A 13,348-nucleotide genomic window follows, 5' to 3' on the forward strand; every position below is an offset into this window, starting at 1 on the left:
ACATGGAAAGAAATGGGATGATGTTACAGAATTTTAAAAATAATAAAAGATTTTTAACACTTTGCAAATAAAACCCATACAAGCTAAAAATGCATCTAATTTTATGTTGCAAGATATTAAATTCTCTCTGTAGAAAAGTTTCCAAAACAACTGTTATAATAGAAGATATTTGCAAGCTCTGCAAAATGCTGTTATTGAAAGAGAATTTGTGGACTTGCTGCTCGCTAGTCCCATTTTATAATGTCTGCTGGGGCTATTGCATAAAAGATTACCCTCCTGTCTTGTAAACAGATGGGCAGCTTATCTAAGATCAACCTTACTTTTGTACTTTGAAGAAATTGAGTGAAAATATGAGGGCTGATAGAGAACTTTTTGTTTATATATTGCAAACTGTAAGATTTATACCAAATATTTGTGGTGTAAAACATAACACATTAGTCCAAGGCTAAGGCCTAGATTGCCTATCGGTTACACAAGTTACAAATATATAATGTGTAGAGTTTCATGGATTACTTGACTAAAGTACAATTTTAAATGTTCTCATATGCCTGCCTGTTATTTTATCAGGTAGGGGTGGAATTCATTTTGAATTTATAATGTGCTTGAAAGGAAACATTTTAGTGAAATAACCCGAGGAAGTTGCTTATATACGTAGAGAAACTGACACGGTCATGAAGATTTCTCTCTTGTATACTAACAACAACAGTCAAGAAAACACAGTGGTTAGACTGTGTCAGACCTTATATATTTTTAGATACAAATGCTGTAAATTTCATGTTTGTCTCAGGGATTTCTGAGGCTGGATCACATGTGAAGGCAAGGTCAGCTGCCCCATGCAAGCAGAGGGAGTTTGGAAGGTCAGGGGTCAGGAAGGCTGAGCAAGCTCAGACTGCCTGCCCAGCACATACATGGTGGGACTGCAAGTTGAACTTGGGGCACAAGCATTAAGTTCATCTCTAAAGGACCGTGAGTCATAACTGACCATTTTCCCAGCAATACTCTGGTTGCTGTTTCTCCACTTCCTTAGGCTGGGGCTAGGTCTGGACGTGTAGCAGTTCCCTGGCCAATGACTAAAGGCACAGTGATCAGTGGTGTAGGAGTAGGTGGTGGCTCGAGGATGTCAGTAGCAGTAGAACCTGTGTGTGTGATAGCACAGCCAAGATGATTGGGCACGGGGAAGAGCTGCAAGCTTATAAAGCACTATTGATTGCTGTTGAGGTGCCATACATGATATTCCATGGAAAGATGTTGATATTTTTTAGAGAAAATATGCTCAAGTGGTAAAATTTAGAAACATTTGATGGTACCTCATTTGGCCTCTTGCTCTGTGGCTTGCTATTCATAATATGCAGCTGTATGTTGCAAATTACTGTAAATATAATTAATGTGTATATATTCCTTTACATATCTTTATGTGTTTGTTAAAATCAGGCAATTATTTATGAGACAATCTACAACTAGATTTTTTTTAAAAAAGGTTTTTAATATTTTGAATACAGTGATAGAACCAAGAAGACAGCTGCATTCTATGGTTATATACAATAACAAGTTATGTATCTATTGCTATATTTGCTGGTGCTGGCATCCTCCTTCCCCACCTTCTAGGTTACAAAACAGAGGTTTGGCTATTAAGCAGTGAAACTGTTAAACTGGACATAATAAATAGTTCAACATGAATCAGAAGATGCAACCATTATGTATCTATGTATTTGCATTTCAGTAGAGCTCAGAATCCTCCCTCAGGATTTGAGAACCTCTTACACATTGTGTTGCAATAACAGTAAGAGGATGGATATGTTTCCTACTCTTAGTCTCCTACTCTTATTTTCCTGCTCTTGTTTGACTTTCCAGGATCCCTGATACATGTCAATAATGAGAATTTTGTGATATGTTCAATAAGTGGTGATCATTTTTTGAGTGTCTGATTTAGAGAACCTAGGAGAACCTACCTCAATCATCAGGTATTGAGCATAATTTTTTCTGTTATTTTCGTGTGACAATGCAGGTCCTTGACCTTCATCAATGTGTCATATTTTGGCATCATGTCCTCTGAGAGGAAAATTAGAAATAGATGGAAAGTTTGGCTTTAATTTTTCTGAGTACAATATTCCCATTTTGTAGATGGAAAGGAAGGGAAACTTCGGACTAATAACCACAGGATTATGAAGTTGTGAAATTTAAATATTTAGTTAGAGGTGACACAGCAGTACTTAACAACGTGGGATTCATTTTTGGCAAAAACAACCTATTGGCTTCAGTTTCATGAATCAGTGCTTCTGGTGCTAGTAAGCTAACAAAGTAAGTGCCGAATCTGCACAATGTGGCAGTAACTTTGACAGCCAAATGAGGAGTGACGATAGAAACCTGGCTTTAGCGAGGCTTTCCCTTTCTCATACGGCGATTCTGCCAGTGTCAGGCGAATAAAAAAAGGCAGTAAGCAATGCCGGGCTGCCCTTTTCTTCCCGTGTTTGCAGCCGTGTCCTCTGGCCGCCTGGGCAGGCGGAGCGCTGCGTTCCACAGGTGGCTGCCAGGCGCTCCGGCAGCCCGGCGTGAGGCGATGTGCTCCGGGCTCGGCAGCCCGGCCCCGCGCCCTGCGGGGGAAGGCAGGCTCCGCACGGGGTCACTCGCTGACCCAAGGCACAGTTGGATAAAAAGAATGAAAACGGGTTCGTGTCCAGGGTGTAGCGATCGTGTGTCGGGGCGGGCGTCAGCCCGCGGCCAGGACAGAGCCGGGTCGGGGGGTCCCCTCGGTTCCCACGGCCCCGTGACAGCCGAGGGGCAGCGCTGCCAGGGGCTCCGCTGGCCATCTTTACTGTGGGCGGTGCGGCTCGAGCCCCGCAACTCCGCGGGGCTGCCGCCGCTAAACTTTTTTCGGTTTTCCTTGGCCAATTGTCAGTGTCTCCCACGCTGGCCGCCGGGGCTCGCGGAGGGGACGGCAGCGGCAGGAGCTGTGTGGGAGGCGCGCGCTCTCCGCCCGTACCAAAGATGGCGGCCGAGGAGCCCGGGGGTGCCGGGCGGGCGGCACCTCTCGGTACCGGGCGCTACCGAACCGGGGCGCGGGGCCCGTCGGCAGCGCCCCGCGGCTCCTCGCGCCCCGCGGCCGCCGCGCAGGGCCCGGGCCCGCCCCGCCGGCCGCCCGGCCAATGGCGGAACGCGCGAGCGGGCGGGGCGGGGCGCGCGGTGGGCCGGCCGAGCGCTGCCGGGCGCTCAGTCGCGGCTGAGGCGCGGGTGCCGGGCGGAGAGGTGACGGTGCCGCTGCCAGGGGACTCTGCTGCGGGCGGCCGGGCGGGCGTGGAGCCATGGCCACTGTCAGGTAATGTCGAGCCCCCACGCAGCGCCCGCAGCACAGCCTCGCATCCCGGGGGAAGGGGCGGCGGGTGCTGATGCGCTCCCGCTGGCGGGGCGGAGGCGCCCGGCGCGATGCTCCTCCGCAGCCGGGCTCTTCTCCCCGCTGTGTAATCACGGTGCGGGGCAGCGCGGCTTCGTCCCATCCCTCTCCCTGTGCCGAGAGTTGGTTTGGTGGCTGCACGCCCGCTCCCCTGGGGCGGGGAAGGAGGGAGAGCTGTGCCGGTGCCCCGGCGGCCCCGCAGCCCCGTGGGAACAGCGCTCCCGGGGCGCCGCGGTGGCTTCTCGCGGGCAGGTGGGCGCGCCCGGCCGGGGCTCCCAGCGGCACCGGGAGCGAGAGCCCCGAGCAGCGCCGGGCCCGCAGGTGCTCCGCTGATCCGCGGGGCGGTGGCCGGGGGCCGCGTGCGGCGTCGCTCGGCGGCGGTGCCGCTGTCACAGGTAGCGCCTGGGCGTGGGCGCGCCCGCCGCGGGGTGCCGCCCGTGGGCGTGGGAGGATGCGTGTCCAGGGGCTCCGGCGGCCGCTTTGGAACCTTAAACCCTCGCTGTGGCTTGCCGTGACTAGAACTAGATTTTAAAAGAATCCCCAATAACGAGGAGTGTTAATAGCGGGCTAGGCTCTTGGCAGGCTGTTGGAACTGCGGTGATATCAGCCTGTCAGCAAACCCGGAGGATGACAAACCCCCGTAACTTAACATTCAGTGAAAGGAGTTACTGTGAATAGTTTTTCTTCCCCAAACACTTCATCTCAATATGGGGTTGTATTGTGTGGAACAAACAATTGTGAGGTAAATCGGTAACCTTTGATCGGGCCTTTGGCTGCTAAAGAAATGCCTAATAATTATCAAATTGCCTTTATAATTCAAGGCAATTCTCCCATCTCCTCTCTCCACCCTCCAAACTCTGTGTATCAGGTTTCACTCACACTGTTTCTGACCGAGACGGTAACTTTGAAATCGCAATAGTATGTCACTGTTGGGGCTTGTGAAGTTAGTGCAGCTGTGTGAGGAGCTGGGTAGTGGTGGAACAGTTTTTTTCTGCGGCAGCCTTGCTTACATAAGGCCGAAGCTTTTAGGCTTGTTTTCAAAGTTGGAGCCTGTGAGTGTGTCACTTTAGAAAACTACAAAAGTTTCATAATAAATGAAACCTTCACTGAAGATGTTCCTCTAAGTCAGTATGTAAATATGTAACTGCTTAGCCAAATATTGTCTTTGCTTAAGACCCACGTCAGGAAAGCATGTGAGCAGTCCAGCAGGCTACTTTATGTGTTTAAGGTCTATATGCTAAAGTGATTTGCTGACCAGTGATGCAAGAAAATTGTCTGAACTCTGGAAGGATGGGATTATAGTTCTAAGGTACTTTTGTGTTAGATGAGTTACTTACTGATGTATCGTCCTACTTGCAATGATGTTCCATGGGTATGTGGGATGAGAGAAGGATGCTCTTAGCTAAGAGCTTATAGCTAGTCAAGTGCTATAAATCTGGTACTATTGCTGTTTTGCTTTAACTAAACATAAAAGTGACTTTTGGTAAGTTCAAATCTTGTGTTATATGGGGTTTTAAACTGAAATGGATATGCTGAGGACAGGCTTAAAACATGCCTTGTTTTTGCCTTACTTTAAAGGGCATAGTGAAACCCTTTAGAAATACTAATATTTAAGATCTTACAAGACCATCTCTTAAATTTGTAAAAGAAAGACTAGGCACACAGTGTGCTGCCATGCAATTGCACACCCAAATGTCTCAGCCATGTTTAAGGCTTTCTGAGTTGCCAGTATCCAAAGGCCCAAAATATTCCTCTGTCTCCGTGCCAGTAGCTAATAATAAGCTTTCACTGATATTTTGATGTTGCTCTTCCACGGAAGCGCGCAGCAGCCTGGGATGATAACAATATTGTGTGATAGTTGGATATAGTGCTGCTAATGCTCAGCAGCCAACTTCAATCAGGACCATATTTTAAAAAATGCCTGCAGCAGTAGAGCATGAGATTGGACACAGCTTTCCAGATCATTCAGTTGCAGTTAATTTCGTTGGCTTCTTATGAGGTTCAAGGGTTGATCAGTACCGATGTTTTGGGTTCTTTTTTGTTTATTTGTTTGGATTTGTTGTTTTGTTTTTATCTAGTTTGGTTTCATTTTATTACTTCTGCCACTTGTGATAAGAGTAAGGTGTGAAACACTAACCATTTGTATAAAATCAGTCATATTAGTAATGTCTGAACTAAACACCTAATTAACAGGTGAGGATTTATTTATACTTAACGAGTTACATTGCTTGAATTCGTAATTGCAACTCACACTTCATGTAGTCCTAAGTTAAAAGCCAAACTCATAAAATGAGTTTGCTTGTAAATAGTTACGAATGTGAATGCAATGTACATCAAAGCTCTCTGTACTCTTCTGTAGTTTTGCCTGCTAGATGGATGGTGTATTTTTGTCCAAACGACTTTTAGATTTGTACATCTTATTTGAACATCTTATTTGTAGTTTGGAGTTTAGAAAGTATAAATCTTGTTCATATATATGTACTCTTTGTGTGTCTATATGTGTATGCACATAGATGCTGACTGTATAGTCAATGATATGTGCCCTTAATTTGTGCAGGTGAAGGAGTTATCACCTGCTTATTGAAGAACTGATCCCGATATTCTTTTGCAATAGGTTGGTTGGGTTAAACAAGAACATCCTTTCTGAATGCTCCCAGTACTCCAGGGAAGGAGAAGGGACTGGGGGGAGTCAGGGAGGCTGGGGACTACAAAAGTGTGTTCTGTGGTAGAGATGTGTTCCCAAATAACCTGTGTATTGTGGAATCTCCAATTTCAGGAAATTATTACTGATTCCTCACTAGGTTTTATCTCTAGTTGGTTGGAAATAATCACGGAAATTTTCATAACTGCAGATGTCCAGTGTGACTGAACAGCAAACATAAGGCCTCAAAGGTTCAAACAACTTGGTGAGATTATAACTGTTTAATATCTCAATTTTTCACTCTGGAGACGTGTAAATTCAGCATTCTCCAGAATCATAAATATTTGGTTTATTTTATGCTTTTTTTTTTTTAATTTTTACTGAGGATCAACCTGAAACTAATTAGTTGCTGTACCTCATGTAGTGCCACGAGCAGTGCCATAGTATAACAGTGTGGAAACTTTGCAGCTCCTCCAGAAGGGAAGGGTGATTTGCATTGCACTACATGTAGCCAGTGTTGGGTTAGTCAGGTTGAACATGCTAACAATTTACACAGTCAAGTCTTCCCTTTAACAGCAGGACCTTCCAAATTGGTCAGAAAGCTTGTATTAGAAAATGCTGATCACAGTGAGGGACCCCAAAATCAGTTACATTGGAAAAGACCTCTGAGATGGAGTCCAACCTCTTAAATACCTGCTTATTGACTTTTAAAAATTTGTTACTTAGACTTTTCTTTAGACCTTTCCCCTTTTGCCCATAAAGGTGTTTTTATCAAATGCAGTGACAGTTAAGGAAAAATACAACTCCAGTCCCTAGTACAAGTGGAGTGTATGGATTTTTCTTTTTTTTTCTTTTTTTTTTTTCTCCAATGGAATGTTAATGCATATTTTTAAGCACAGAAGTTCTGATATCTCAGGGCTTAGGTAATTTTAACACCTAGGAAGAACCAAAAATGTAGAAATACATTTTAGTTGAAGACACAGAACTAGAGATTAGTATATGTTATCTTATGTGTTTAGATTATTTGCAAAAATAGATAAACACTTAACTTGATTTCTTCAGCAAAATCAATGTTAAATCTACTGAAACGTTTATGAGTTTAAAATGTTGTCAAGTTCTGCTGTTCTACATTTAGTTGTGAGAAACGACTATACTGAATTCAAGGAGAGTTTGCCCAGAAGTTTCAGTGGAATGTTTCTGAACATAGATTTATTAATCTAATGATGGCTACCTTGGCTTTTCAAACTGGATTCCAAATGGTGCCCTACAGCCTCTAGAATACTTGAAAAGGGATGATAATAAAATATTGTGGGCGAAGGAAGGCCTGGGAATGAGCAGGACTTACATGTGATGGTAAGAGCTGCCTGGATTAAATGGCACCGAAAGTTCTGGTTCCTGCTGCTGCTGACGTGTGAGGAGTGTGTACACATTATTGGCTTCATAGAGCTTCTGCACAAAGTTGCTCTTGTGCTGCTTTGAGCACATTGACCTGCAGGTTCTGTAGCCCACAGCTCATTGAATGTTGGGTAGCTTCTATTCTGCTTTTCCATTGAATGTGGTAACTTCTTCATAGGCGGTGACCTCAGCATGTCAGCTGTATTTCAGATGGTTTTTTCTAAGTACAGCTGCTCTTTTCTGGCATACTGACCATTAAAGTGCTGGCTCTTACACAGAAGTTATCCATTATGTGTTGGTTTTTTTTTTTTTTTTTTTTTTTTGTAAGTGTAGTTATAAATCTATTAATGTGTAGGATTTCGTAGCATGTGAGAATCAGGTAAACATTAAGTACAGGAACATATAGCTTGGGAACAAATCTGTATTCAACACTTGAAAAGTTCTGACTTCATTCATTGTCCTATATACTACTTATGCAACACTTAGGTTTTACAACAGGGAGAATGTTCTGTCTTGTGACTTCAGCTGCAATCCCCTTTATCCTTATGTCTCCTGAGCTGTCATCTGTCTCTCACTCTGCTTGTCTTCTAGCCAGGTGTAACTTATGGGTATGCTATTTCGAACACTGTGCTGTTTGTCACGCTGACAAAAGTATTTAGCCAGTCTTACAGGTTTTTACTAAGCAGATGTTAACTATTCCGGTTAGGAGTGAACTGGATTTCTGGCTCCATCTTCCACATTTATTTACAGTGAAATAGCCTCTAAAGGATTGTCCATAAAGCTACAAAAACTAGGATACTTAAAACATGGCTGCTGTCTCTCAGTATCAAGGTTATTAATCATGTTTTCCACAGTGCAACATTGGTCACTGCTCCACTGATTGCAGTCCTTCAAAGACAGGCTGCTCCAGCATGGCTTCTTCACAGGGTCATGGGTCCTACCAGGAAACCTGCTCCAGTATGGGCTCCTCTCTCCATGGGTCTGCAGGTCCCTGCAGGGTGGCTGCTCCAGCACGGGTGTCTTAGGAGGTGCCAGCCCCCTCTCAGACATCCACATTTCCAGCCTGGGTCTCTTGCATGGCTGCAGGAGGATCTCTGCATCCTCATGAACCTCCATGGGCTGCAGGGGCACGTCCTGCTTCACCATGATCTTCTCCATGGGCTGCAGGGGCACATCCTGCTTCACGATGATCTTCACCATGGGCTGCAGGGAAACCTCAGCTCAGGTGCCTGGAGGACCTCCTGCTCCTCCTTCTCCACTGACCATGGTGTCTGCAGAGCTGTTCCTCTCACATGTTCTCACCCTGCTCTTCTCTGGCCTCATTACATCTGCACAATAACTTTTCCCCCCCTTCTTCTGAAATCTGTGATCACCGAGGTGTAACGATCATTTCTAGTTAACCCCACCTTGGCAAGCAGCATGCCCATCTTGGAGCTGCCAGGGATTGGCTCTGCTGGACATGGCAGAAGCTTCTGGTAACTTCTCACAGAAGCCACCCCTGTAGGCCCCTGGCTACCAAAACCTGCCCACACCAACCCTGCATAGGTGGCCATACTGAAGCTACCTTTGCTAGCTGGAGCATGGTGTGCCGTGCTGGTTGGAGACAGTAGGTGTTAGTTTGGCAAGGAATGTGATGGGTTTGGATGTCCTTCTAGAGAACAGCTGCATTCACTCCTACTTGACACTAGGCCACATAGCTAATCCTTTGGTATTACTGCATTATCACCCAAGTACGTGCTATTCAGGAAAATGTAACACATGGTTTCTGAATTAATCTAAAAAAAGAGGTTAAAGCTATCTGTCTCAAGAATACCGTTTGCAGTAATTTTGATATCTTTTTTCTGTGTGAAAGAAGTGAATGTCACATTGCTTAAAAAGTACATCCAACGTACCAATAGACAGCTGCACTGTTTAAAATGGCTGACAATGCAGAATCTGTAGTTTCTTTGTTTCAGTTTAGTAGAACAGACTTAAATTGTTAATTATGTGTTGGTACCCAACAACTGAGAGGGTTCAGAGAAATTATTACTACTCTGGTGTGATGCTTCCCCTGTCTAAAATTTGGTATTACAACTTGAATGTCTTCCTTTAAAACTCCAGAACGTGGCATGCAGCTAAAATTCTTTATCCGAGTAAGTGACAGTTTAACAGAATAATGTGTTTATTATTGCAGTCTGTATTGATCAAAGATCACTGTAGGATGGTCCTTCACTCAAATTTGATTCTGTGTATATGCCAGGTCACAGTGTATTTACTATGCTGGGCAAAATGTGTATTCTTTTGTTTTTCTCTCTAATAAAGTCTTTACATATACTAGAAACAATAAACCAGTGCAAAGCTAACACGAAATACTTGATTCTCTTACAGTGAAAATGTCCTGTTTGGAATGGGAAATCCTCTGCTTGATATCTGTGCAGTTGTGGACAAGGACTTCCTTGACAAGTAAGGCTTGATGTAGTTTTTTTTTTTAATGTCAGTTTTGTTTCCAGAATTATGCCTATAAATAAATGGCTACTGCCTGTATAATGCTGTATTTAGGCTGATCTCTGGGATTCTGGCCTTGTGCTGGAAGTAGCCAGTATTTGTCATTTGATTGTTCTTGCTCTATGAAACTGTGGTGGTGGTATCTATGAAAACTTTTTGTGGTTTCATATGGTTTTTATCAATTTATTCTAGCGTCCTCATGCGCTCTTTGTTAGTCTTTAATTGGAAGGAGTCATCGATTTCAGTAAGATTTAGGTAGCTCTTGTATGAATCTTCATGTGCTACTTTTGATTTGTTATTACTGTACTCTTCTTCAGTGATGTCTGTGGGGTAAATAAGCCATTTCTGTAACACACCAAGAAGAGTTGTGCAAATACACCTTTAAAAAAAAAATATGCATTTATCAGTCAGGAACAGGACTGCTTCTTATCAGGTTGTCTATTATCTTGCTTAAGCCAACTTGTTATGTCACCATCCATATAACCATATTGCTGGATTGCTTAATTGGCATTAAGCTTACTTGTTCTTGAATCAGCTTGGAGATCTGTCTTTTCCAGAGGTGTAAAATACAGTTGCTCTTTTAAATCTTTCTGTGTGAGGTCAATTTTTTTATTACTGTTGCCACTTCTTCTCTGCTCTGTAAGTTGATTTGATCTTTCAGAGTGCTTGCAATTTTTTCTTTAATTTTGAAAGTGTTAGTAATTTTTTTCTCAAATAGTTCTTTATTTTGTTAATGGGAATATTGCATCAAAACTGAATTTCACATCACCAAATAAAGAACAGGTGCAGAGTTTTTAGTTTTGAATGTCAGCCACAAATATTTTGTTCTGCAGCTTTTAATAACAATAATTTGTCATCAATATTTAATCACTCATATTTTATCATAAGGTTTGTTTAAGTAAAAGCCTCTATGTTGTAAGCTGGAAACAAAAGACAGGAATGTAATGAATTGTGTCAAATTCAAACACCTGGAACTTTGGAAATCAGGTCTATGTTTTGAATATTAAAAAAGCAAATTAATCTGGTGTAATTCTCTGCCTCATGTTTCCACTGAAATAACTTGAAAGCTGGTCTCTAAAAATGAGTAATGCCTTTCTCCCAGCCCAATAATACTCCCCAACTAATCCTTATAAATTGCTGACATAAAAGAGATGATGGGATCTCCACTGCAGCACTGAAAGCCTTCAGAAGTGCATTGTGCTTTTCACTGGATGTGATGTGCTGTGCAGAATTTAATTTAATTTAAAAATTAGAAGTCTTATGTACTCAAATTTGAGTCCTGTCAGACAAATTAAATTATGTCCTGGAGCAGCACATGCTCTGTGAGCATTGCTTTACTGCCAGGATGCATTTTTGGGGTATTGCATTATTGAAAGCCATAAGCAGTCTTCCCCCAGCAGTTTGACAGGAGCCTGCTGATGGTGTGGTGGCTCTGGTAATGACCTCAAAACTGAGCAGCTTGTTTACCTTCTGCTGCCCCTGATATCCCTCTCCCTGTTTGTCAGGGTATGCAGAGAAGTCCATTTAACAAGCCAACAAGAGTGTTTCTACTCCAGGTCCAAACACCTTTTGCAACACTTTCTGAAATGGGGATCAGATCCCACCCTTCCTCAGCTTGTGAAGGGAGATCAAATGGAAAATGGAGCTGTAGAGCAACTGCTAGAATCAAGTTATCTAGTCAAATGCTGCAGGGAGGTGCAAGAGCATAGACATTTCAGGACTGTGAAGCATTTGAAAGAGAAATTGTTGATCATTGTCGTTTCTCTTTTTTCAATCAAGACCCGCACCCATCTCTAGCCATGTAGTGTCAGCTTTTGGTATCTTGGCAACCTTGAGTCTGTTTCTCACCTCTTCTGCTGGGTGGGAATGTTTAATGGGGTTGTCAGGCCAGCAGGGCTCTGACTCCAGAAGGTAGCTTAGGCAAACAAGAGAAGTTTAGGTAAACACACATAAAAATTTTATGCATTTAATTTTTACAGTGTTTCTGTTACTTTATCCACCTCTTGTACACTCAGTTTTAAGAATAAATACCTTTGTTCAGAATAAAGAACTTGATGTTGCAAGTTTAATCACTATATATTGTCAATGAAATAAGAGTATTAAAATAAGTCCTGTAAACAGCTTATTTTTGTAACTTCTGTTAAGAAAGTGCAAATTGAAGCAGCATAAGGAAGTATAGAAAGTGGCCTTTTAAACAATATTTAATTGGCCTACAATGCATGCTAGAAATAAACCTGAAAATAAATATAATGCAGTCCCCTTGCAGATTCTAAACAGTTTACTGCCCTGTAATACTGGTTTGAGGAACTGAGCAGTGTTGGAGGGCTGGGTGGGTATTTTTGGCTTGGGTTAGCAGAACCCTGATACTTGGCTTTCAAAGTGGATTTTGGTTTAATCTGATCTTCAAAGTCTTTTGCCCTCTTGACAAGTTTTGGAGGGCTTTAAGCCTTTCCTAGGAGAGGCAGTTTTAATTTATATCACAACAGAATTTCACCATGCCCATCTGAGCTTCTCAGACCATATCAGCAGTCTGGCATTACCTGAGCCAGAGAAGCTTTAGCCTCAGTTGTGATTTCTGGGTCCCATTTCTTGCCTCTCTTCAGGGAGACAATCTGGAAAAGTGTTAGCAGCTTTGATGGCACTGTGGAAAACTGGTGATACCACAAACCACTTTAGTTTCTGTTTACAGAGCTGGAAAGAAGTCTTGAAATAAATATAGTCCACCATATGTCTTTGGGTATTTTTAGTATCTACATGAAAGAAATATCAAAAATGTGGTTTTGTTTTGGTTTTTTTGTCTCCTTTTAGTTTGCATCAACTCCATTACCTAGGAGTGTTTTTGTTTAATTTATCAAGATATGGATACTTACTCAAAGAGCAGCTTCTTAGGGGTGAGAGGAAAAGGAATAGAAGAAGAATTAATGCTTTGTGGGTGAATTGCTAACTATAGTTATGCTAATCTATGAAAATAACTTTGCTAACAGGTATTCATTAAAGCTTTTGGTGTACTCACTTCTACCTATGACATTTAACAGGAATGATTCTTCTACCTTCTAACTCCAAAAGGCATTTAAAAATAACTTAATCTACGCTACTTACATTAAACTCTGCTAAAATGGGCAAAGAAATTCTGATTAACTTGCCAATAACATTTTAAGACTAAACTCAGTATTGCTGACTCCTGTAAATACTCCAATGTCGTCCTGCTGTTAAAATCTGGAGTTTGCATGTGTTTCATTGCTCTCCCTAGAGCACTTTGTTTTGCAAATATTCAGTATTTGACACTGAATTTAGCTTACCTCGTTGTAGTTAAGTTTTAGGTTGTAGAGATCTGGGCATTACTCACCTCAGGTGCACTTCAGTGGTTGAGCAATGTGTGTTCATGGTATGGATAAATCTTCTCTTGCTGGGTCTATGGCTGCATGAGCTGAGGAGGAGAA

The 13,348-nt window shown here is 42.8% G+C and overlaps 1 protein-coding gene across 2 annotated transcripts in view; it reads left to right on the forward strand.

Annotated features, from left to right (window-relative positions):
* ADK (adenosine kinase) overlaps nucleotides 1-13,348 on the forward strand; it is a 265,612-nt gene that overhangs the window by 5,272 nt on the left and 246,992 nt on the right. Inside the window, exons 1-2 of one of the 2 annotated variants that reach the window (XM_064716994.1) lie at nucleotides 3,179-3,313; nucleotides 9,792-9,866. In XM_064716994.1, the coding sequence (XP_064573064.1) occupies nucleotides 3,300-3,313; nucleotides 9,792-9,866 (89 nt within the window). In that variant the 5' untranslated portion in view covers nucleotides 3,179-3,299. Of the gene's footprint in view, nucleotides 1-3,178; nucleotides 3,314-9,791; nucleotides 9,867-13,348 lie in introns of those variants that run through there. The other variant, XM_064716993.1, reaches the window with a different exon arrangement.

Source organism: Zonotrichia leucophrys, chromosome 6, assembly GCF_028769735.1.
Source record: "Zonotrichia leucophrys gambelii isolate GWCS_2022_RI chromosome 6, RI_Zleu_2.0, whole genome shotgun sequence".
NCBI classification, from domain to species: domain Eukaryota; kingdom Metazoa; phylum Chordata; class Aves; order Passeriformes; family Passerellidae; genus Zonotrichia; species Zonotrichia leucophrys.